The sequence below is a fragment of the Carettochelys insculpta genome, chromosome 4 (genome assembly GCF_033958435.1).
Source record: "Carettochelys insculpta isolate YL-2023 chromosome 4, ASM3395843v1, whole genome shotgun sequence".
Lineage (NCBI taxonomy): Eukaryota > Metazoa > Chordata > Testudines > Carettochelyidae > Carettochelys > Carettochelys insculpta.
Window position 1 is genome coordinate 66,648,049 of NC_134140.1, and position 22,913 is coordinate 66,670,961.

The 22,913-nt window shown below is 41.4% G+C and overlaps 2 protein-coding genes across 12 annotated transcripts in view; one reads left to right on the plus strand and one right to left on the minus strand.

Annotated features, from left to right (window-relative positions):
- FBXO8 (F-box protein 8) overlaps window positions 1-10,063 on the plus strand; it is a 36,893-nt gene extending 26,830 nt beyond the window's left edge. For both annotated transcript variants that reach the window (XM_074993010.1, XM_074993011.1), the window contains 3 exons: window positions 1,501-1,619; window positions 3,527-3,723; window positions 5,183-10,063. In XM_074993010.1, coding sequence (XP_074849111.1) covers window positions 1,501-1,619; window positions 3,527-3,723; window positions 5,183-5,370 — 504 coding nt within the window. In that variant the 3' untranslated portion in view covers window positions 5,371-10,063. The remainder of the gene's footprint in view (window positions 1-1,500; window positions 1,620-3,526; window positions 3,724-5,182) is intronic.
- CEP44 (centrosomal protein 44) overlaps window positions 1-22,913 on the minus strand; it is a 117,409-nt gene that overhangs the window by 85,870 nt on the left and 8,626 nt on the right. For 4 of the 10 annotated variants that reach the window (XR_012645393.1, XM_074992997.1, XM_074993009.1 and 1 more), the window contains exon 1: window positions 1,403-1,537. The gene's annotated coding sequence lies outside the window, so the exon portion shown is untranslated. Of the gene's footprint in view, window positions 1-1,402; window positions 1,542-10,850; window positions 10,909-11,442; window positions 11,576-22,913 lie in introns of those variants that run through there. The other 6 variants (XM_074993003.1, XM_074993001.1, XM_074992999.1 and 3 more) reach the window with 4 other exon arrangements.

Here is a 22,913-nt window from a genome sequence, read left to right on the forward strand (position 1 = left end):
TTGTTATGTATGTGTGTGTGCGCTTTCACCTCTGTTTTAGGTCTCTTCAGTGAAGTGCCTCTGGTCACCATCTTTGGTGTATTTTCTAGTTTCCTGTTTGCTTGACATAGTTCAGCTTTTCTGTACTACTAAACTGTCTCACTTTTTATAAATCAACTTTTCAGGTCAAAAGCTCAGTCCTGCAATCCTTATTAATGCAGAAAGTCAACTGACCTCACTGGGAGGCTTACTTATAAACAAAGTGCTAGGTTCCCCCATGGTGTCTTTATAGCTATAACCTGAAGGAAAAGGGGAGATTTGCAAATATTGTAAAGGGCCTGGCATTGACAGGTTTATAATGGGAAAAGTGTAAGAATGAACTTATTAGGTGATTGAGGGAGTCGTATAGATAGATTGGTGGATAAAGCAAAGAAAGTGCATTAGACTGCACATTTGTACATATTTCAGCATTACTGTAGTGATGCCATGTTTACTGCAGAAGATGCAGTTTGAGTTTAAGCCTTATCTCAAAAACAAATTATGCTTTTGATATTAAATTTTTCACATTCCCCTTTTTTCTGTCTCCCCACCCACATCTGCAAAATTTTTGGTTCAGATCCAGTACGATGCTTCTGATTTTTAAGACCATGACAAAAATAGTTTTCTTGCGTTGGGGTATCTGAATTTTAAAAAGCATCCAAAATATCTTAAATATTGTATTTAGATTTCCTAATTTGGCATGGACATACTTCTCAGTGAGAAATGTGTGCTTGACAAATGGTGAAAAAATAGCTGTAATATAGAAATAATAAATAAGTGAATAGATAGCATATGGTTTATGTTCATTCTGTCACTTTCTGAACTGTTTATTTTGTTATTTTTTAATTAGGCAGAGGTAGAATTTTGTTGGACATTATTATACCTGTGCGCACGCGCGTGTGTGTGTGTGTATCTGGATCTGCATTTTGAAATAAACACACTTACATTTATTTATGATACATTTAACTAAATGTATATAGTGCATTTATTTGAATATGATCCCATGTGCATGGAAGACCATTGAAATCTATGCTTTAAATAAAAAGAAATTAAAGGCAAAAAGCGCATTATGGCCAAAATTTTTACATGGACCATAGTTGTGAAATTATAAATTATGGTCCCTACAGCAAACATAATCTAACTATCACTTGTGCGTGGGTGTTTGGGAGGTAAGAGGGTGTACAGAAAAATAGTAAGATAAAATACAACAGAACCAAATTATGCTTGTTCTGTAATTTTGAATTTCCTACTGTTAGTACATGTGAAATCAAAACCATAATGCTGCATTAATTTTATATGCATTTGATTTATATTAATTTTAGATTGTATTATGCATGTCAAAATGCAGTTTAGAGGATGAAGGCAATAGTATGCTGAAACTTACCTGGTTTATGTTCCAAAATGACTCATTGCAATGCTTGCCCATAAAAGAATTGTTAAGACTAATCTTATTTATATACAAATGTCCTTTCTTTGTCTCAGGGAGTTAACTATTTTATGTCCAAGGGTATTCTGGATGATTCACCAAAGGAAATAGCTAAGTTTATCTTCTGTACAAGAACACTAAATTGGAAGAAACTGAGAATCTATCTTGATGAAAGGTAACTTGAATCTGAAATGAGATAAAAACTTTGTATTCATTTTCAGTCTGTAACACCTTTTTGTAATCACTCTTCTCACAGTTCTAATCTAATGAAAAATCATCTTAATTAGAAAAACTTGTAGTAAAGGGCAAACTCAGAGGTTCAACTAAAATATATTATTGCTAAAGCAGAACATTTACTCAGTTCTAGCATGTACTCAGTCTTGTCAAGGGTGGCAGTCGTGAGTCAGGCTGCCATTCCTGACAGACAGCTGCTTGCAGTGCCTGGGAGAATCAGCATGGCAAGCAGCTGTCTGTGTTCCCCAGCTGGGGAGCCTGGCATGCACTATGCCTCAAGCTTCTCTGTGCGTGCTGGCTACCTGCTGGCTGACTGCCTACTCCCCCAACCCTTCCCCAATTACATGAAATTCGATTCACACAGAGGCTTTTCCAGAATGCAACCTCCGCATAAATCGAGGGATTACTGTATATTTTGCTGTGTACATTTTTCTTGTGTTTTAAGAATGAAATTCACCTTTCCTCTCCCAAAGAGTGAGTAACCATGCTTTAAGCAAGGTGTTTGGACTGAGGTGTGGAAATTGTAAATTTACAAAAGAGTAAACTGTTGTAGCCTGGAATTCTCAATGCTGATGCTCCATAATCCCTACTTTGTTCCAGCCACTGGATCAGTACATTTGTGGAGCTCTTGTTTCTTCCTCTGGGTTGCTTTCAAATTTCCTTTGTGCATAAAGCCCTTTTGATATTCAGGGGATAGATGGAGCATGCATTCTAATAGGAGCTGAGTATTGCAGAGGGCCTGTATGCTGGCCCTGTGTACCATGACTGAATATCACTTTAGTTGAGCCTGGTTTTACCGGAATGGTGCCTTAACCACTTATTCATATACATAGGTCCCAAAAGATATGTATTTTTTTCCTTTTCCTTAGTTTTGTTGGGTACAGTAAAACCTCGAAATGTGCGATTTCGAATTGCTCTTAATTCGCATTAAGGCGAGTTAAGCGTAACTCAAAATCCTGTTCCCCTGGGCCCTGGCTCAACCCCCTCCCCCAACAACCCCACACAGCCCTGGTTCAATCCTCCCCAGCCCCAATTCAGTCCCCCCCCCGCAGCCCAGCTCAACCCCTCCCCTTCACCCAACTTCAAACCCCCTGCAGCCCAGCTCCCCACTTCCAGCCCAGTTAAACCCCCTGCAACCCAGCTTATCACCCACGCATGGCTCTGGCTCACCACCCCGGTCTGGTTCAACCCCCTGCCCCCCCCCCCCTTTGCATATGGCTGCAGCTCACCATCCCCATCCGTGGCTCCAACTCAAACCTCCCCCATGCGTGGCTGTGGCTCAACTCCACCGTCCCGCCCCTCCTGCAGCCTTAACCCACCTCAGGCTCAACTCCCTTGCCCCCTTCCCACAGTCCCAACCCACTGCCAGGCTTAACCCTCCCCAGCTGCCCCCCCAACCCCATGACTTACCTTTCAAAAGGAGCTCCAGGTGCTCCTGCTGCTTCCCCAGCTGCAGAACGTGCAGGCCCCCTGACTTGTGCAAAATATGAGTTATGCGTGGGTGTGTGGGAACAAAACCCTCGCGTAATTCAAGGGCCTGCTGTATTGTTGCAGCCTCAGTTTCTTCTGTACTCACTGTTTGTGCACACATGCGCACATGTGCAAATTTATATAATCGCTTTATTATAATTTGTCTAACGTATTAAGTTGAAGTGTACAATGCTGTGGTAGCATTCTGAGAAACGTGTGTTTTCTGTTTCTGTTTTGTCATTGTTTGATTTTTTTCCTCATTTTCTCCTGACAGAAAAATAACCTATAATTCAGACTCTAAGAAATTTTAATTTCTGAAACCTTGTTTCATGTTTAAACAATTGAAAGAAAATTGTTCTATTTTTTTTTTCCAACCAGGAGAGATGTTTTGGATGACCTTGTGACATTGCACAACTTCAGAAATCAATTCTTACCAAATGCACTGAGAGAGTTTTTCAGACACATTCATGCCCCTGAGGAGCGTGGGGAGTATCTTGAGACTCTGATAACAAAGTTCTCACACAGATTTTGTGCTTGTAATCCTGATTTGATGAGAGAGCTTGGCCTTAGTCCTGGTAAGAAGAGAGGACTTCTGTGCAGTGAATCAGTCTGTATTTAGCTACATTTACTTTGAAAAAATGTTACTTTTCCTAGTGGGTTTAAATGAGGGTCTATTTTTTTTTTTTATTTTTAAAGTACGAGGATTAGTCTTGTGAGAGGGTCAGGTCTAAGTACACTGTGCAGAATCAGCAAACAACCACCTCCTTGTGAGGAGCTACCATAATACAGAGAAGCAGTAGTAATTTAAAAAAAAAAAAACTTTTAACTTAGGCATCTACAGGAGGAAAATCACTGAAAGGCAAACAACTTCCATGTACAAAAAGTGACTGTAAAAAATTATGTTCCATATTTTTCCCTTCATTCTTTTCTGACTTTTATCTCTGTGGTCTCTATAGGTTCTAATCCTGTAAAGACTTACATAAAGACTTAACTTTACACCCTACGAATAATCTCTCTGAAGCAAACGGAGGTGAATTCCTGGCCTCACTGAAATCAGTGTGGGGCTGCATCTAAACTAGCCACTTCCTTTCAGAAGGGGCATGGTAATGGGTGAGTTGGGAAGATGTTAATGAGGTACTGCCACGAATATGCAGTGCCTTGTTAGCATAATGGCAGCCATGAGCAACTCAAAAGCACCACTTTTGAATCAGGCACCACCTGTGTAGATGGGGCCTTTCAAAAGGACCCCTCCCCCAGACTTCGAAAGCCCCTTCTTCCTATTAGGTTTTAGGAAGAAGGGGCTTTCAAAGTCCGGGGGTCCTTTTGAAAGACCCCGTCTACACAGGCAGAACACAATTGGAAAGCAGTGCTTTCGAATTGCTTGCGGCCACCATTATGCTAATGAGGCACTGCATATTCATAGCAGCACCGCATTAGCATCTTCCCAACTTGCTCATTACCATACCCCTTCCGAAAGGAAGGGGCTAGTGTAGACACAGCCTGGGTGTTTTGCTGTTAACTTCAGCAGGGCCAGAGTTTTACCCATTGAGGCTGCCTGCATACTTATTCATGTGTTAACACTAATATTTGCAAGAACAGGGCCTTGAATTTTGCAAACTCTAAAGGGCAAGGATCTGTCTACATTTTTCTCTGTAAAGAATTTTGAACCCTTTGGAGACCGGTGCCTTTTTTGGAAAGAAAAAAAAAAGAGTGACAGTACTCAGCTGGGGCTGCTGTGGTGCCAGTAGTCAGCACTGGCAAGTAGCTGCACAAAAATAGCACTGTCGTATACAATATAAATATTAATAAATTCATAAGTCTTATTAAGCACTGCACTATCTGCATGACTCTTAATAATAATTATTTTTAATGGGCTGTTCCATGTGAGTAAGGTTGCTTCTGCATACTTATTTGACCAAGCCCTGAAGGTTGTAAGATCCTTGAGCAGGGATTGGTCATTTTAGTTGCCTGTAAGGTGCCATCCATACTTATGATTCTGTAAACAATAACTTCTTAATGTTCTCTTTTCTTTAGATGCGGTTTATTTACTATGCTACTCTTTGATTCTGCTTTCCATTGACCTTACCAGCCCACATGTGAAGAATAAAATGTCAAAGAGAGAATTTATCCGAAACACACGACGTGCTGCTCAGAACATTAGTGAAGATTATGTAGGGCACCTTTATGACAACATCTACCTTATTGGCCATGTGGCTGCCTAAAAGCACAATTTGCTAGGACTTAGAATTTATAGTTTACAAAAACTAAAGTTACCCACGGAATCTAATTATTTTGTAGATATGGGGGTTATATTAGTGCTGGTCATTCTAACCTCTGTATACAATCACAATATGTGTTGTGTGTCTACCTTTTTTAGCAATTTACCATGGCAACCGAAGGATTTTGTAGAGTTTTCTTCTTAATTTTGTTTATGTTTTGCACAAAGCAGTGCCATTAGTCTGACACAGCCATTTATGAATGTTAAACTGACATTACAATCTAAAGCTAACAAGATGATGGATTTGTGCACTAGATTTGCTTGAAAACTTTAACCAGTTCCATTCTTTTTTAAAATACCATGTAATATGTACATATTTAACTAAAGAGATTTATAATCATAATTATTTTATTGTAAAATATTTTAACTAAAGATTTTCCGTTTTCTCTCATAAAACTAGTCTTGTATTTCTTCCTTTTACATTTCAAACTTTGTCCTCGTTTTTGTGATATTGGTTTTCTCAGATACCTGAGTTAAAGAGAAATGCTGCCACGACAGGTCATCGTGGTTTGTTCCAGGACCCACCAAACATTTGTGAAGTGCATAAACTAGCAGTTGCTATTTTGTCAGACAGTTTTGTTTTAATTGGCAGTCACTTATTAACTCAGGTTAAAATGGGACCACAGACTTTAGTTAGACGAACCCTGAGGACCTGTCCACAAGAGGAATAGACTTCAAAAAATGGTGGGTTTTAATTCCAATTTGAACGCACTCCTTAACACTTAATATAGAGCTCATGGGGTGATTAAGTAGATCATGCCAAGACTAGAACATGATGGAGGTTAATTAACGTTACTAACCTTGACCAGTTTCCCCATCTAGATAATCCACTGATGGAGAATTTGGGGTGAAACAGTCAATTACCACAATATTGAAGCTGTTGTTGAAGGTGATGAGAACATCTGTTCAGTAACTCAGATTTTAAAAGCACCTTCTCCTAGTCTGTTAGTCTTGTAGGCAGGTTGTAAATGGTTCGGGACTCACGAAAATATTTGCAAGATAGTTTCGATAATATACTCACCTTCCAATTTAAAAGATACTTTTAGCTTTGGTTACACTGAATGGAAAATTGCACAGCTGTTAGTCAAGTAGCTCTCAATACTATAATTCTTTTTATTATGCATCAGGTTTACTTGGTCCTTAATTTCTTTTCTTGATTATGTTTATTTAGATACATCTCCACCCACATCTACATGTGTTGGTGATTTAATCCTGGGGTCACCTGAAAGCTGCATAGGGGGCTATTTAAACTAAGTGTTACCATTGGTGAATGAAGCATTATCACCTTAGTACTTCTACTATGTATCTTAACTCTATACTAAATTGCATCCAGATATTACCAGTGTAGGTCAAGTACAGTACCTCAGAACAAGTCCTCACTCCAGTTCTGTTTATGCAGCCTACAAGAGGACATGAACCACTAGCAGTGAAGATAATCCTCCCTGTAAGTGGTGCTACATTGCTCTCTTCAACCACATCACTAGTTTTCTGTGTTTTGCCAGGTCCATTAGCACATCCTTGTTCAGAAAACCTCAGCGGAGATGCAGCAACGATAGCAACTCTATTGGGAAACCTCACAAGCAGGGAGTATGTGCTGAATTGAAAGAAGTATTTTATTTGAAGAATGAGAGCTTTTACAGGGTTGTTGTTTTTTTTTTTTATAACTAAAAAGTAACAGTGAGCACAGCTGTAACTACTGCTTATTCTCCTGTAAGAACCTAAAGCAATTTAGAAAACATTAGTACTACATTTTACAAATGAGCATGGAGCATAAACACATGCTTTTTAATGGCTTTTGGTCCAAGATGCAGAAAAGAAATTCCTACTCAATATTGCAGGTCCTAAGGACTTGAAAGAGAAAATAGGAAACATAGCATTGAGTTTTGTAGTTACAGATAATCTCATCAGGCAAAGCTTTATTCCTACTACCACAAATAAATTGTAGGGCCTCATTCTCCTCTCAGTGGTAATGTTTTTGATGTCAATGGAATTGCTCTTGACTCACACAGGAGAACCTGCCTCTAACACTGATTTACACTTCTCTTACATTTGAGCTGCTATACCCCAGCAAGACTTCTAGCTCATATTACTGGAAGTCACAGGCTGAGAAAAAAAAAAAAAAGATCTGCTTTCTGTGGATTCTGTTGGCTATTCAAAAGCCTGGAGTACTTCACCATCACAGGGCAATGCTTGTGAAAGTAAACCCAAAGGGGCAGTGCATGGGGAGAGAGCTGAGACTATTGTCCTAGATGCTCTCTGCCCTTATACCCTCTCTCTGAAGATGTGTGAGAACATAGTCACTCACAATGTGGAGCTCCATATGCAGGACAACTGCCCCTTTTTTCCCCACCCACTCCAAGTATACACTTATCTTTATTCTCTTTCCTTTCTTCTTCCACTCCTCAGACGATGTTTCACCTTTCTATGCCATTAACTTTCATATAAACTTAATTTAATATTGTGTGAGAGTCAATAAGAAAATTTAATCTATGGACTACTGGGAGATGGTGTTCAGGTATAAGATAAAGGCTCAAGTATCCAATCAGAATGCAGTTACAGATAATGAAATATTTTCAAAAATAGCCACAATTCTTGGATGGCTCAGCTTGTTGGTATCTGACTTTCAGAAACATGGGCCTGGTTTTCAAACAACCTAAGCATGCACCAGTCCCGCTGATACTGGATTGTGACTGCCTCTGAAAACCAAGCTCTCCAACTCTGAGCACCCAAAACCAGGCACTGAAATTAAAGGTATGTCTTTGCTGCACACAAGCCTGAGTGATCAGCACCTAGAATAAGCAGCCACATTGCAAAGACCTACTTAAGTAATAGTGTACTGGATGTGAAAAAAAAAAACGGTAAAGGCTTCAGGGGCATATGCCTGTTACTGCTAGTGATCCATGAACTGTAGAAAGATAGATGTTCCACTCCCTTAGTCATGTAGGCCTGATCTGGTGAGCGTACTCAGAGACAGAGCCCTCCAGCCTTCCTCTTCAGAGGCTGTGACATCTCCCGACCCGATGGCCCACAAACAGAGGGCCTCTTCGGTTTTGGTGACTGTGCCCAAAAAGATCAGGGTGTCACCTATCAGATTCTTGGCTGCGACATTGCAGAGCAGATGAAACATGACAGACAAGCCCCACAAGGAGGGCTCTGCTGCTTCTACTCTAAAATTGGCTCCAGCCATGAAGCCAAAGAAGACCGCGACTTTGGTGCCAACCCTAAAGGAAGCAGCACCTAGGTCGGTATTGACACCAGTGGTCTTGAAAGTAGCAGCACAGACTGACTCTTCCAGATCATCAACTCCAGCAGCAATGAAGACCATCATGGTGCTGACATCAGCATCAACACCAAAGTCCTCCATGGCACCATCAGCACTGAAAGACTCGACACAGAGACAAACGGTGCCAACATACTTGGCACCAAAGAAACTGGCACCCTGGCACTCAAAGACCAGGACAGAACCAAGGAAGGCAACCTCCAAGGCAAGACACCAGAGCCCCTCACCACTCTCCCTTTCTTTGACCTTCTTGCCGTCACCATCCCTATCACCAGCACTATAGTGCCCGCCCACACCGCCTCACCATACTTCACCTCACTCCCCTCTTAGCAGACTACCTTCACCCCTTCTCAGCCTGATCATAATGGAAACTGAACAGTACCACCGTCACTTTTCTGCTTCTCCATCACCTAGAGTACCTCACAGATGTTCAGACTCATCACACTCACTTCAGTTGTCCCGATGGGACCACTATAGATGGTCATACTGAAGGTACTCTTCTCCCTCATAGGTCATACTATTACCATGACCACTACTATCGATATTCTCCATATCATTACTCAGACCATCAGCGTTAGTGATCACAGTCACTGGGGAGATCCTTATGTGAATCTGTCTCATCTAGGCAGTCGCCTGCCCGGTTCCCGTCTCCAACACAACATCCTCCCTCTCCTCAGCGGCTTTCTGAGCCAGAGGAAGGGCATGTCTCAGACACAGAAGATCACCTGGCAGATGCTTCTGCAGATCAGTCTTCTTCCTCCCCTGATGAGGCTAGTAACAGAGAGGTAGCTGTGTTAGTATGTATTCTAACAAAACAAAATAGATCTGAAGAAGTGGGTCTGTTCCATGAAAGCTCATAACCTAATAAATCATTTTGTTAGTCTTTAAAGTGCTACATGACTACCGTTTTGCCCTGATGAGGCTGTTATCCCAGGAGATATTTCTCCTCCCGACAATTTTGAACAGTTTAATTGCCACCTTAAAAACCTCCAACCAATCCACAATTCAAACATAGACACCTCCCTGGACAAAGCTATACTGGAATATGCAGGAGACCCAAACATTCGCCCCCTCCCCCCAAACAAAAGGGTGGACAGAAAGTTTTATTTTGTGCCCCCAAGAGGGATGGAATTTTTATTTACACACCCTCAACCAAATTTCTTAGTGGTGGATGTGGCACAATGTAGATGGAAAGCCCCACATTTTAAAACTCTATTAGTTGAGAAAAACATCAAAAGGCTTCAGCTTTTGGGGAGAAAAGCATATACATTTGCAACACTTCTAAGAATAGCCAGCTATGCTGCACACCTATCAAATCACGATTTCAATAATTACTCGAAACTGACATCATTAAGAATTACTTACCAGAATCCAAAAGACCCATTCTAAAAGCTGTGGTCCAGGAAGGGTATGCATCTACTGACAAGTGGATTTTAGAGATCATTCGATCAGTCTATCCAATACTCTTCCTCTCCATCCCACCAACCGCTCCACCTATTCCATCCCTTTTCAGGGCCTCTCACAAGCCTCTGCTCTGCAAAGAAGTCAACCACTTCCTTCTCATTGGAGCCGTGGAGCCCGTAAAAGACAAGTTCAGGAGAAAGAGGTTTTATTCCCACTACTTTCTAATACAAAAGAGAACAGCTGAATGGAGACTGATACTAAACCTTTAGAGGCTAAACCAATGTCTACAAAAACAACAGTTCAAAATGGTGACTCTTGCTTCTGTAATACTGGCTCTGGAGCACAACAACTGGTTCACTGCCCGCGACCTTCAGGATGCATATTTCCACATTACAATCCACCCTATGCCCAGATGATTCATCCACTGTATAGGCAGCATGGAGCACTTCCAATATCAGGTGCTACCCTTTGGCCTATCCACCGCACCCAGGGTGTCTTCCAAATTGCGAGCGGTAGTCGCAGCACACCTACATTGAGAAGGAGTCATAATATTCCTTTATCTCAACGACTATCTTATCAAAGGTTGCTCACAGACCGAGACTTCCAGGATGGTAACCACCACTATGGAAATGGTCAGTTGGCTGGGATTACTGATCAGTGACCAGAAATCAACACTCCAACCCTCTCAGAATTTGGAATGTATTGGTGCCCAACTCAGTATAAACACAGTGAGAGTTTACCTGCCTCTGCAGAGGTTCCAGGTCAGTCAGGACTTGATTGAGGTCGTGACCTGCAGCCCTTCAACATAAATAATCACATGGTTAAGATTAATGCTACAACATATGTAGTCCATCATGCAAGATTACATTTCCACAGCCTGCACCAGGGGATAGCTTCCATCTACAATCATGTGAAGCGTGAGCTGCACAGATCACTAACTCTCCCTATACAAGTTCGAGATTCTCTACAATGGTGGACAAACCACAAAAATCACAAAAGAAAAAAAGGCCGATGTGCCTTTTCACCACCAACAACCTTCATGACATATCACCACAGACACATCCGTCCTAGGTTGGGAAGCTCACATGGGCACTATGTCAGCTCAAGGTTGCTGGTCGGCCCAAGAGGCCTTATTGCACATAAACCTACTAGAATTCAGAGCAGTTTCCAATGCCTCCCCCCATTTCCACAAACACATATGTAACAACATCACAACAATATACTATATCAGTTGTCATGGCAGTGCAAGATCTTGATCCCAATGTGCGGAAGCCATCCAATTCTGGAACAGGTGCATTTGGAACAAGATCACAGTTCTGGCATCTTACTTACCTGGCATCAACAACATTGCTGCAGATTCCCTGAGCAGGCACTTCACACCAGACCATGAGTGGGAACTTCATGATGGAGTTCTCCATCTCCTCTTCCAACGCTGGGGAACTCCCCTCATAGACCTCTTTGCCACCTGTCGCAACAAGAAGTGCCATTACAAATGTTCCAGGGAGCGACGGGCAGTGGATCTCTGGGTGACATATTCCTTCTCAACTGGAAGTGAGCCCTCTTCTACATTTTCCTTCCCACAGTGCTCATACACAAGGTCCTCCACAAGATCCAGACAGATGGAGCACAGTTATGCTAGTGGCACCTGCTTGGGCACACCAACACTGGTTCCCCTTCCTCCAACAGATGTCACCATACCCTTCCCACCCACTCCCAGCACTTCCCAACCTTCTGTCTTGGAACCAGGGATCTCTACTTCATCCTCGAGTACATGCCCTCCATCTTACAGCGTGACTCCTATTTGGCTCACTTTATCTGAACACCTCTGTTCAACACAAGTCAAAGAGGTCTTGATTCATAATCAAAGACAGACTACTCAATCTACTTATCTGTCTAAATGGTGTAGATTTGCAACTTGGTGTTCACTACATCATATGGAACCACAGGCAGCTCCCTTACATGCAATCCTCGACTACACCTGACATCTTAAAGAGTCGGGCCTGGTGCTAGCTTCTTTAAGGGTACATCTTGCTGCAATCACTGCCTTCTCCCCACTCCAGAATCTCTCTCTCTCTCTCTCATATTTCTCAGATTCCAGGACAATCCTGAGGAATTGGCGGGAGATGGACTGCACGCATGACCAAAAGGGCACAAACAGCACGAGATGCTGACCACACATGCACAGTTGGGCTGACTACAACTCTGGAAGACTCTCCAGACTGCAGTGCCGGGATGGGCCCAGCAACAGAAGTAGAGCACCCATGGGGACACATATCTCGAAGAATGAAAGTTAATGCACTCAAGTGATTAACTTCATTTTCTTTCCCCATGAATTCCAGGAGAATTTGTCTGTCTATCTGAGTATACAAGAGGAATTGTGTGAGGAAATGAAAGACTAGCAACACCAAATTTAGTTTTCATGTTCACTGCAAATAACCCAGCTTCTTTTTTGAGTGCTTTCCCTCTGGCTGCTCCACTGACAGTGTGGCAATAGGGTTGACAAATGTCCAATCACACACTCCCAAACACCCTTGCCCTGCCCTCTACCCTGAGGTTCCACACCTACCCTGTCCTTTGAGGCCCTGCGCCCAGTCATGCCTCCCCCGCTCCCACCACTGCTTGCTCTAACCCACCCTCACTTTCACAGGGCTGAACCATTAGGTTGGATATGAGCTGTGGGCTGGAATGTGCGATGGGGCTCCTGGCCAAGTTATCAGTGGGTTGGGGTGCAAAAGGGGGTACACACTCTGGGAATGTGTTTGGGTGAAGGAGAAGGCTCAGGGCAGAAGGAGGTATAGAGTGAAAGCTCCATCAGGGTGGTAGTGACCTCAGGCTGCTCCCAGAAGTGATTAATATATTTGGCTACTGAGCTCAGGGATGTCCAGGTGACTGTAGGCTGCCTCTGCCTGCAGACACCACCCCCACATGTCCAATTTGCCACCGTTCTTGGCCAATGGGAGCTGCAGATCTCCATGTCTTTGCAATTCTTCTTATAGTTTGGGTTTCCATTTTTCCCACTTCCTGTCCTTCACCAGTGGGAAGCATTCTCCCTTCACCCTTATGTCCAGCTTTGCTGGATTTCAGATGTATGTTTCATGCAGGCCCACCTCTCAAAAACAAATAGCTACTAGCAGTGTATCCACTGCCTGGGAGAGACACTTGTGTCTCCAAGGTGTTCCCACTTCCTTAGCCTGAAACCCAGAGCCAGAAATGACAGGGACACTAGACTGAAACTTCTATTCAGGGAAAAATTGCTGTCCAGCATCAGGCCTAGGCACTCCGCCAGGTAGGCAGTTGCCCTCCACTTTTCATGACTGGTAAAGAGAAAATCATCCTATGATCATACAGATGACAAGAAATAGGCTTTCTCCTCCTCTTCACATTCTGAAGTGCAGTCCACCAGAACACCATCCCAGCTTAGGTCAGCAGCTTCAACCTCATCCAACAGGAGACATGGATATAGGGTTCCTGTGAGTATCTCTTGTCTGGCTCAAAGAAATGGCCAAAAGATCCTCATTGGGCAGACCTTCTGCTGTCAGCACCGTTTCCCACCTCTGGGTACCAAAGCAGCCCACTTGCAGGAGCTACGATATTTATACCATTTCTGGCACCAATAAAGCCATTGGCAGAAAGCTAAGTCCTCAGTATCAACAAAATCACTGGCACCAGCCAAGTCACCAACAGTGACCAAAGCACCAACGCCAAAATCTTCAATACCAGCCACGTTTTGGCACTGTCTTTTGTAATTTCGAGGACATTAATCTTTCTTCAACGTCATGAATTACTCCCAACTTGGTGTCTCATCACTTTGGACAAGTGGGTTCTGGAGATAGTCAAGGAAGGATTCTCCATTCCCTTCCTGTCTATCCTGCCTCACCACATCCTTCCCTGTCCCTCTTCAGGGACCCATCTGATGAGTCAATTCTATGGGAAGAAATAAGTCATTGTCGGCAACTGGGAGCCATAGAATGGGTCTTTCACTAACATATAGGACAGGGTTTCCAGTCGCACTATTTTCTGATTCAGAAGAAGAAGTTCAGAAGCTGCTGGTTTCCTATTTTAGACCTTCACAAGCTAAACAAATTTGTCAAGTTGCCTCACTTAAGATAGTTACCCTCTGGTTCTTGGCCCTCAGTCCAAGATTCATATTTTCATACATCCATGCATCCTTTTCACAGACAATTCCTTTGATTTGTTGTGAGCACTGATAAACTGCATGGCACTTTATGTGTTCTGCAAGGTCCTTGCAGTAGTTGTAACTTATTAAAGGATCCATTAAATCACTTTTCCTTATATGGACAAATGTTTCCTCAAGGCCCCATCCAAAATGAATGGCTAACAACTCATACACATAACAATCGAATTGTTCAGGAAGGTAGCCCTCCGTCCCTTTACACTTCTGATCTGAGTACTTCATAATATAGAGGATGATTGACATGTCACAATAATAACACTAATATGGCCACAAAAAGTCTGGCATACTTACCTTCTAACTATGATCATGTGCCGACCAACCTCCAACCAACACTCTGGCTTTTCCCATAGAACACATCCCAGTACACAGATGCCTCATCTCAAAGCTTGGCTCCTCTATGATTCAAGGGCCTAGAAACAGCCAACTTAGGCAGCATTGAAAAGATACTTTTGAATAACAGATGCGACATGACCAACAGCACTTACATTCACAGCCATACTAGATTTCACTCTTGATGCACCTCACACCAGCTTGAGGCAGACATGCTCTGTTGCCACTTATTCTTGACTACATTTTATACCTTATACAGTCAGGATTGGCCAATAGCGCTATTAAGGAACACATGGAGGGACAATCGCTACTTTTTACTCCCTGAATGGTGACTACTCTTTTTTCATGCACCCATTCTCAAAGCATTTCTTAAAGGATATTCAGAATCTCTATCCCCATATACAAGACCTGACCCCATCCTAGTCCTGCATTCTCTGAACCAGTGACAACCTGTTTGTACCTATACCTCTTAGTGAAAACAGCCTTTTTTGTCATCATCACCTGTGCCAGATCTGCGGGTGAAACTATGGCCCTTGTGGCATATCTGCCATGTAAAGAGTTTTATAAAGGTGAAGTTACATTACACCCGTAAGGCCTTTTCATCTTAATCACCAATATGCCTGCTGTGTGTTTTCCCAAGGTCTCACAGTAATCAACAGGAGGCAGCTCTCCACACCCCAGACATGAGATGTGTGTTAGCTTGCTCCTTGGGCAGGACTAGACCCTTCCAGAAATAACTACTATTATTCCTCTCCACCAGCGAAAGATCATGTGGCACTGCTACATTTAAAGAATGCCTCTTGAAAAGGATCTCATGGTCTGTGGCTATGGTTATACTGCAGTACTCTGTCAACAGAAGTCACTGTCAGAAGAGATTTCGTGACAAAGCTTCTGTTGGCAGAGTGCAGGCACACACTAAAAGCAGATCGGAAAAGCGCTCCTGTCTATTGAAAGAGCAGCCGGACTGCCTGGCCGTGCTCTCAGTAAAACAGGTGCCCAGAAGCACAGCAGACAGGGCGTCCCATTGTTGTGCACGTCCTATATTTTGAGAGATGGATCCCCCAGAGCATCTACACAGCTTCTTTTGTTGACAGCACCGTTATGCCTCATGGCTGAGAAGCAGAACGCTGCTGGCAAAAGTTCTGAGTTTTGTTGCCAAACTGTCAACAAAACACATTTTGTGTGTGCACGCTCAACAAGGTTTGTTGACAAAACTGATTTGTCAGCAAAATTTGCTAGTATAACTGTAGCCTTTATTTTACAAACTCCACAATATACAATGTCTCTCATCAGAACACATTCCATATGATTGTTATCTACCTCAACTGCCTTTCTTGATAATGATACCATTGATGATGTTTGTAAGGCTGCCATATGAGCATTGACGGATACATTTGCTGGCTTTACACTATTACGCAAATTCCCTTTGGACATTCTGCCCTATCCTTGGTAGTACGTCACCTCAAAACTTAGCTTTCCAACTAGGGAGCATTGCTTTATAGTCACCTACAAGAGAGATCCCATAGGACATCACTCAAAGAAGAGATTGTTACTCACCATTTACAGTACTTGAGCTTCTTCAAGATGTGCCCCCCATGGGTGCTCCACTTACGCTCCTCCCTTCTACTTTGGGGCCTAAAATATAAATTCTGTGGCAGAGAAGAAACTGGGGGCAGTCAAACCACTCAGCACTATATATATGTCTGATTACAGAGAGAGAGAGAGAAAGAGAAGGAAGACACGTGTTTCCATGGACACTGCTGGTGAAGATCTCTGATACCAGGCACAGGGGTCAATGGCACATCTACAGTAGATCAGCAACAGGGACACACATCTCATAGAACCTAACTTACTGAACAGAGTGAGAAACCTGTTTAATCCACATGCCAACTTGACCAGATGGAAGAAAGTTCTTGTGTGGATGGGGTGGAGAGAGGAGAAGAAAATCAGAGCAACATCCAGGTCAGAATCCTATAAAACAAACCCTGAGAGGCCACATTTTAAATCTTTCGCCATGGAGGAACCATACTCGAACGTGACACAAGCACCACTGTGTTGCATATATCCAGATGAAATTGGTGTGTGTGTCAATGTGGAATGTCAAGCGTACTTATTTCATTAAAGCATATGAAGTACTGCACATGCTCAGTAAGTCATCTTCAATCTCTTGTAATCTTCAATCTCTTGTAATTTTTTTCAAAAGCACTTGTTACTAACTTGCATAGCTACTATTCCTCATTGAAGATCACAGTAGATTTATGCTAAAATTAACATTCTAAAACAAAACAAAGCTGTCAATAATAATGATGCAAAAACAGTGCCATTTAAATATTAAATATGTCTGTTTCTTTTGTAGTGAGAGGAATGGAGGTTGCCAGTCAAAACCAGTGTGATTGTCTTGAAACTTCAAAAATAACAATCACCTTTCAACTGAGACCAATTATTAAAAAACCTCCCCAACTGAATTTGAAGAGGAATGAAATGCTCAACTCAGCAACGCATGCACAATATATTTACATATGCTATTTACTTTGTCAGCAAGAATTGTACTTTTCATAATACTGCTGTTTTCTCTGTCTAAGCTTGAGATTGTGGGATCTACTCCTTTTTTATAAAGTGATCTAGGCTGCGACAAGCAAATCTGAACCCATTTTCAAACCTTGGCAACACTGATGCACTATTTTCTTTTAGGTAGCTGTAAGCATATTAAAAATTGCATTATCTTACCTTCTCCTGAACTGCAGGTGAAAATCAACGTAAATATTTTGAATTTTTTTCTAACATATTTCAAATAAGTAGCAAAACTGATAAGCATTAAGGTTGATTACTAGCTTTCTGCTGTTGTAAAATCTTTCACCCTAATCTCAAAAGCACTATTAAAATGGACAAAGGACAGACTTGAAGGATTTTCTGAATCTCTCAGAGGTATACTATAGTTTCTTTTTGGTTTTAAGAGCAGTAATATACAAAACTGCATGATCTACTTACTACCCCAAAAATAGTGATGTTAGCAACAAAAATAAAAAATAAATCTTCTGGCATATTTAATGAGATGGAAATTTAAGATATATCATATTAGTATAGAACATGCATGAGAAAATTCATAATATATTTCAGCTAACATTAGTTGCTGAAAAAATGTCTTTCTATATTTAAAATGTACATATTTCTGTTACCACATCATTTTACAATGTTTACCAACACAATTAATTGGTTTGTAATTTTCCTTTCTTAGGCCTTCCAACTGAAAAGGACAAATGGGACATAAAACAGCTACTGAGAACATTTCCTATCCTCATATGGAAATTTCTTCATTTAAAGAAAAATAATTTTACCTATTTGTTTAACTGCTTGTTCAATTTTTTTTATTGCTGGGATTCTGTGGAAATATCAACTAAACAAACAGGATCTGCTTTTTCAGATGGGATGCAGCGCACCCATAGCTCCCATTAAAATCAGCAAGACCTGAAGGAGCTCAGTTTGCCTGACAATTGGCCTCACAGTTGTTTTCTTAAGGTTAGAAATAATATTATTTCCTCTGTGTGTGTGTCAAATATATTTATTTAGAGAGCAACAAGGACAGGATATCGAATCTTTTCAGAGGGAATTTTCATTTGTAAAAGTTTAGCTTTCTTCTTGGCAGTGTTGGAGCAGAATGTTGGATTTAATTTAGAATGATTAATGAGATTTTGTCAGACTCCCTGCCTTTACCACCACTGCAGTTTGTCAGCACAACAACCTGGGAAACCCGGACGCCACTCTGTCGCCCCAAACAGCTTTCCAGGAAAAAATAAACCCGAGTAACTAGTGCCAGGTACATGTCAATGGTATTGTCTTTCAGCTGTTGACAGTTTAATTCTAAGTTAGGACATTTACACATTCGAGGAAGTGAACATCATTTGTTATTTAAATAGTCTGGTTTTGACAATGGACACAACTATATTCTTTTTTAAAATGTTTTCATAGCAGATGTTTGACTTATTTTTAAATATTATATATATAAAATCAGAGCCCCAGAAATTAAATTTCAATCAAAAGGCAGTGCTAATATGGTTCAAAAACTTGTTCAAATATGTTTTTCTGTAGCAACTTGTGTTATGATAATTTTTTGCAATAACCACATTAAAGAAAATAAGTAAATTATGAGGTGGGGATATTTGTTTGTTCCACTGTTTGAGAAAAAATCTTTTTCTTACCTTTTATGATTTGTATTTTATTCTGTTCTGCCAAAATTTTAGCTCGATCAAACAAAGCCTGACTGTTTTAATTATGTCTGAGGAGCGGTGAGGGAAGGTAGGGAAGTAAAATTTATTCCACAGCCAGCGCTAAGGGTGCCCTCACAGAAGCCCCTTCTTGCCTGTTGCACTGACACCTTTGGATTTTCATGCATATGCATTAGCAGTTCCTCTCCCCCAACCCATCACAAAATTTTGCCAGCCACTCACCTGGTCATCTCCCCATGCAACACCATACAAGTCCAGCAGGATGGATGGCTTTGTGCTGGCCTTCACCATGGGTGAAAATAGCACTTCTATAAACTGGAGAATGTCCTAAACAGCAGCTATTGGAAAAGCACTTTTTTTCGTTGCAAGACTTACATTTGCATTCTTCAATATGGCTCAACTTTGTGACAAAACAACACAGAAACCATCCAATTGCAGAACTGTTACTCCTTGTACACATTCCTTGATGTTGACTATGACTTTCCATATGTTAACATGACATTTAACCTCTTATTAATGTATTCCACTTAATGAAGTTAGTCTGTCAGACTTGTCATTGATAGGTGCCTTCCACAAAGTAATAGTATCATTTTGGATGTGATGTGCCAAAGAAAGACTTGTAGGTAGGAAAACTATCCTGTGCTAGAACAGTACAAAAAATGTCTTACTAGAAATGTGATAAAAATTAACCAATTTCACTTGGAATAAAAAGGTCTAAACTATTAATATTTGATCTGAAGAAGTGGGTCTGTCCCACGAAAGCTCATTATCTAATAAATTATTTTGTTACTCTTTGAAGTGCTACTGGACTGCTTTTTTGTTTCCATTCATATGATTTCCTTTTCTTGGTAATTATTATTATTAAAGTACTAATCGTGTGTGCAGTGCTTTATAAGCTACAGAATAATATTCACAGCACTTAAGACCAAAAGTGGAAAAAGTACCCAAAAAGTTACTTGAGTAAAAGTACAGCTGCTTTAAATCTGTGTGTGCGCGCATGCGTATGTGTGTGTGCTTTTTCTCAAGTAGTTTTCCAGAGGGGCACTGGTGACTTGTACTTAAGAGCACGCACACACACACACGCACACACGCACGCGCCAAAGCAACTGTATGTTTACTCAAGTAACTTTTGGGGTATTTTCCCGCCTCTGCTTAAGACCTAATTTCAGAATTTAAATAGCACAGAGGACTTGTACTGGCCTTTCAGGCAGGAGTGAATTGCATCCAAAATAACCTGAGATGCTTACAGTATAAAAGCCTGAGCCTCTTAAGTGAGCCATATTAATGTTACAGAGGAGAATAAATGTGGATCCTAGGAGACAAAATGAAGAAGACAGAATGACCTAGAAAACCTAGAAGAAGGACTAGCTTTCATTGGTATCATAGGAGGAGTGAGCTTGAACATGGAGAGGGTAATGACCAAGAATACGCAACACCTATATAGCATCAAGAGCCTTGCCCTTTGAAAATACAAGCAGTAGTCTTTCTATATATATTTTGTCCTTCATCCACAGAGTACAAAAAATAATCACAAGAAATAACAAATGTAAAATTATTTTAGAAAGAGTATTGGCAAATTAAATTACAGATATAAGCTATTGTTCACCTTATCAAGATCACAGAAATAAAAGTTGTGGCCAGTGCATCCATCTGTCTAATGATTTTAAGAACCAGAAAGTGCACATACTTGTTGTCTTGTATCAAGAATATCTAATCAAAACCCTCCATGCAAGACTATTTTTTTCTCTTTTAAAGGATCATCCATTGTTTTGTACAATACAGCAATACTGATGCATCTACTGTAGAATTTGTGCTATTTCCGAGGATGAGTAGCTAAAAACTAGGAACAAAACTCAAAAAAAAAATATTGCTCTTTATACTCCTTAACAAACATATTCAAGTGAAACCTCATTGAAGTCAATTGCAAAACTACCATGATCTGCAATGGTCTAGTATCTTACCCTTTCTGTTTGGAGTGAGTAAAAACTTAAGAGTTTATCCCCTTGACAGCATTCCTTTCATTGTTTACATGTTGTTTCTTTTTTCACACTGTGTAAGTCGATGTCCATTACCATATTCTCAGAGACCCTGACTTCTTGCACTCTTTAAAAAATTCCTTTTAACAATAGGGTGATTAATTCCTGGAGCAAACTACCCAGAGACATGGTGGAGTCTCCATGTATTGATGCCTTCAAATAAATATTGGATGTTTTCTTGGATGATATGCCAAACCTAAGATATGGTTAAATCAAACATTAGTGGGCTCAATACAGAGGTCACTGGGTGAAAATTTTAATGGCCTATGCTATGAAGGTCAAAATAGGTCTAATGGTTCCCTTTGGTCTTAAACTCTGTGCAGAGGTAGGAAAAGTACCCAAAAAGTTACTAGAGTAAAAGTGCGGCTGCTTTCACTTCTGGGTACTTGAGTACAATAAAGATGTGATGTGTGTTTGTGTGTGTACTTTCAAGCAAGTAGTTTTCCAGAGGGACATTGATGACTTGTACTGAAGCACACACACCCCCAAGCAGCTGTACTTTTACTCTTGGGTACCTTTTCCACCTCTGACTTTGTGAAACTACACAGAGAGGGAAGTGTCTTGGTTGTGACCCTGTGTGTGGGGCGTAGAGGGCAGAGAGCCCTCACTGAAATGCCAAGGGTAGAGCAAGTTGCAACAGGGAGAACAGATACTCCCAAAACCAGTGGTTAACACTGAAGTTAAGCTCACCATCTAGGAAACTTTGCTTCCGATCCCCCCACATTGGTTATAGAGAAATTTAAAAAATAAATCATACAGCCCCCTTTCTTATGTTTCTGTTCACTAGCTCCCACTTAGAACATGGGTCCAACAGAATGAGAAGGTATTTAAAAGCTCTGTTCTCTATTCTTCTGACCCCCGAGTATCAGCCATATTACCACGTCAATATTGGTTTGGATCTTCTCAAAACACCAATTTATCAGCCAAGTCTTCAGTGACTAAAAGTAAAGGCCTATTACACAGAAAGAAAGAAAGAAAGAAAGAAAGAAAGAGAAAGAACAAGAAGACCGGTGTTAAATGAAGCACTTGGGTACATACAGAGACTTCAAAGACCATATATCAGCTTTTTAGCAGCATCGGTGTGTTTGCTGGCTTCAAAGTTGCTCTGCAACACATCCACAGCTTGGATCAGTCACGAGGTCCTTTGCTCACAGCTTCATTTTCAGAAAAATCACTCCAGAGGTAAGGAGCCAGAATGAAGACAAATGGAAATGATACTTTCTATTCCTTTTGCCATGTGGCTTGTACTTCCAGGCTGTGTCTACACTAGGAACTAACTTCAAAGTTAACTTCGAAGTTAGGCACTACTTTGAAGTAGCCAGCAGAGAGTCTACACACATTTTTGCTTACTTTGAAGTTAACTTCGAAGAAGGGAGCCCAGCTTCGACGTTCTTACTCCATTTTCAGGAATGCAGTAGTGCCCTACTTTGAAGTTTAACTTCGAAGTAGGGTGTGTGTAGACCCTCAACTTGGAAGTTGCTTACTTTGAAGTTGCAGTTCGAAATTAGCAACTTCAAAGTTATTTTTGCAGTGTAAACACAGCCCCTGTGTCCCAAACAAAAGCTTTACAGCACATGATATGGAAAAACCTCAGAGTCCCCTTTACATGCCCCTACAAGTCCTCATGACTCAGAAGGTGTAACTCCTAGCCTCTTTCAATTGGTTCTTTGTATAGCTGATGATCCTTGACATTGAACAGGCTCGGTGCTTGTGCCCGTCTGTCTGGGGGTGTCACCTAGGCTACGTCTACACGTGAAGCCAACATCGAAATAGCTTATTTCGATGTAGCAACATTGAAATAGGCTATTTCGATGAATAACGTCTACACGTCCTCCAGGGCTGGCAACGTCGATGTTCAACTTCGACGTTGTGCGGCACCACATCGAAATAGGCGCTGCGAGGGTACGTCTACACGCCAAAGTAGCACACATCGAAATAAGGGTGCCAGGCACAGGTGCAGACAAGGTCACAGGGCGGACTCAACAGCAAGCCGCTCCCTTAAAGGGCCCCTTCCAGACA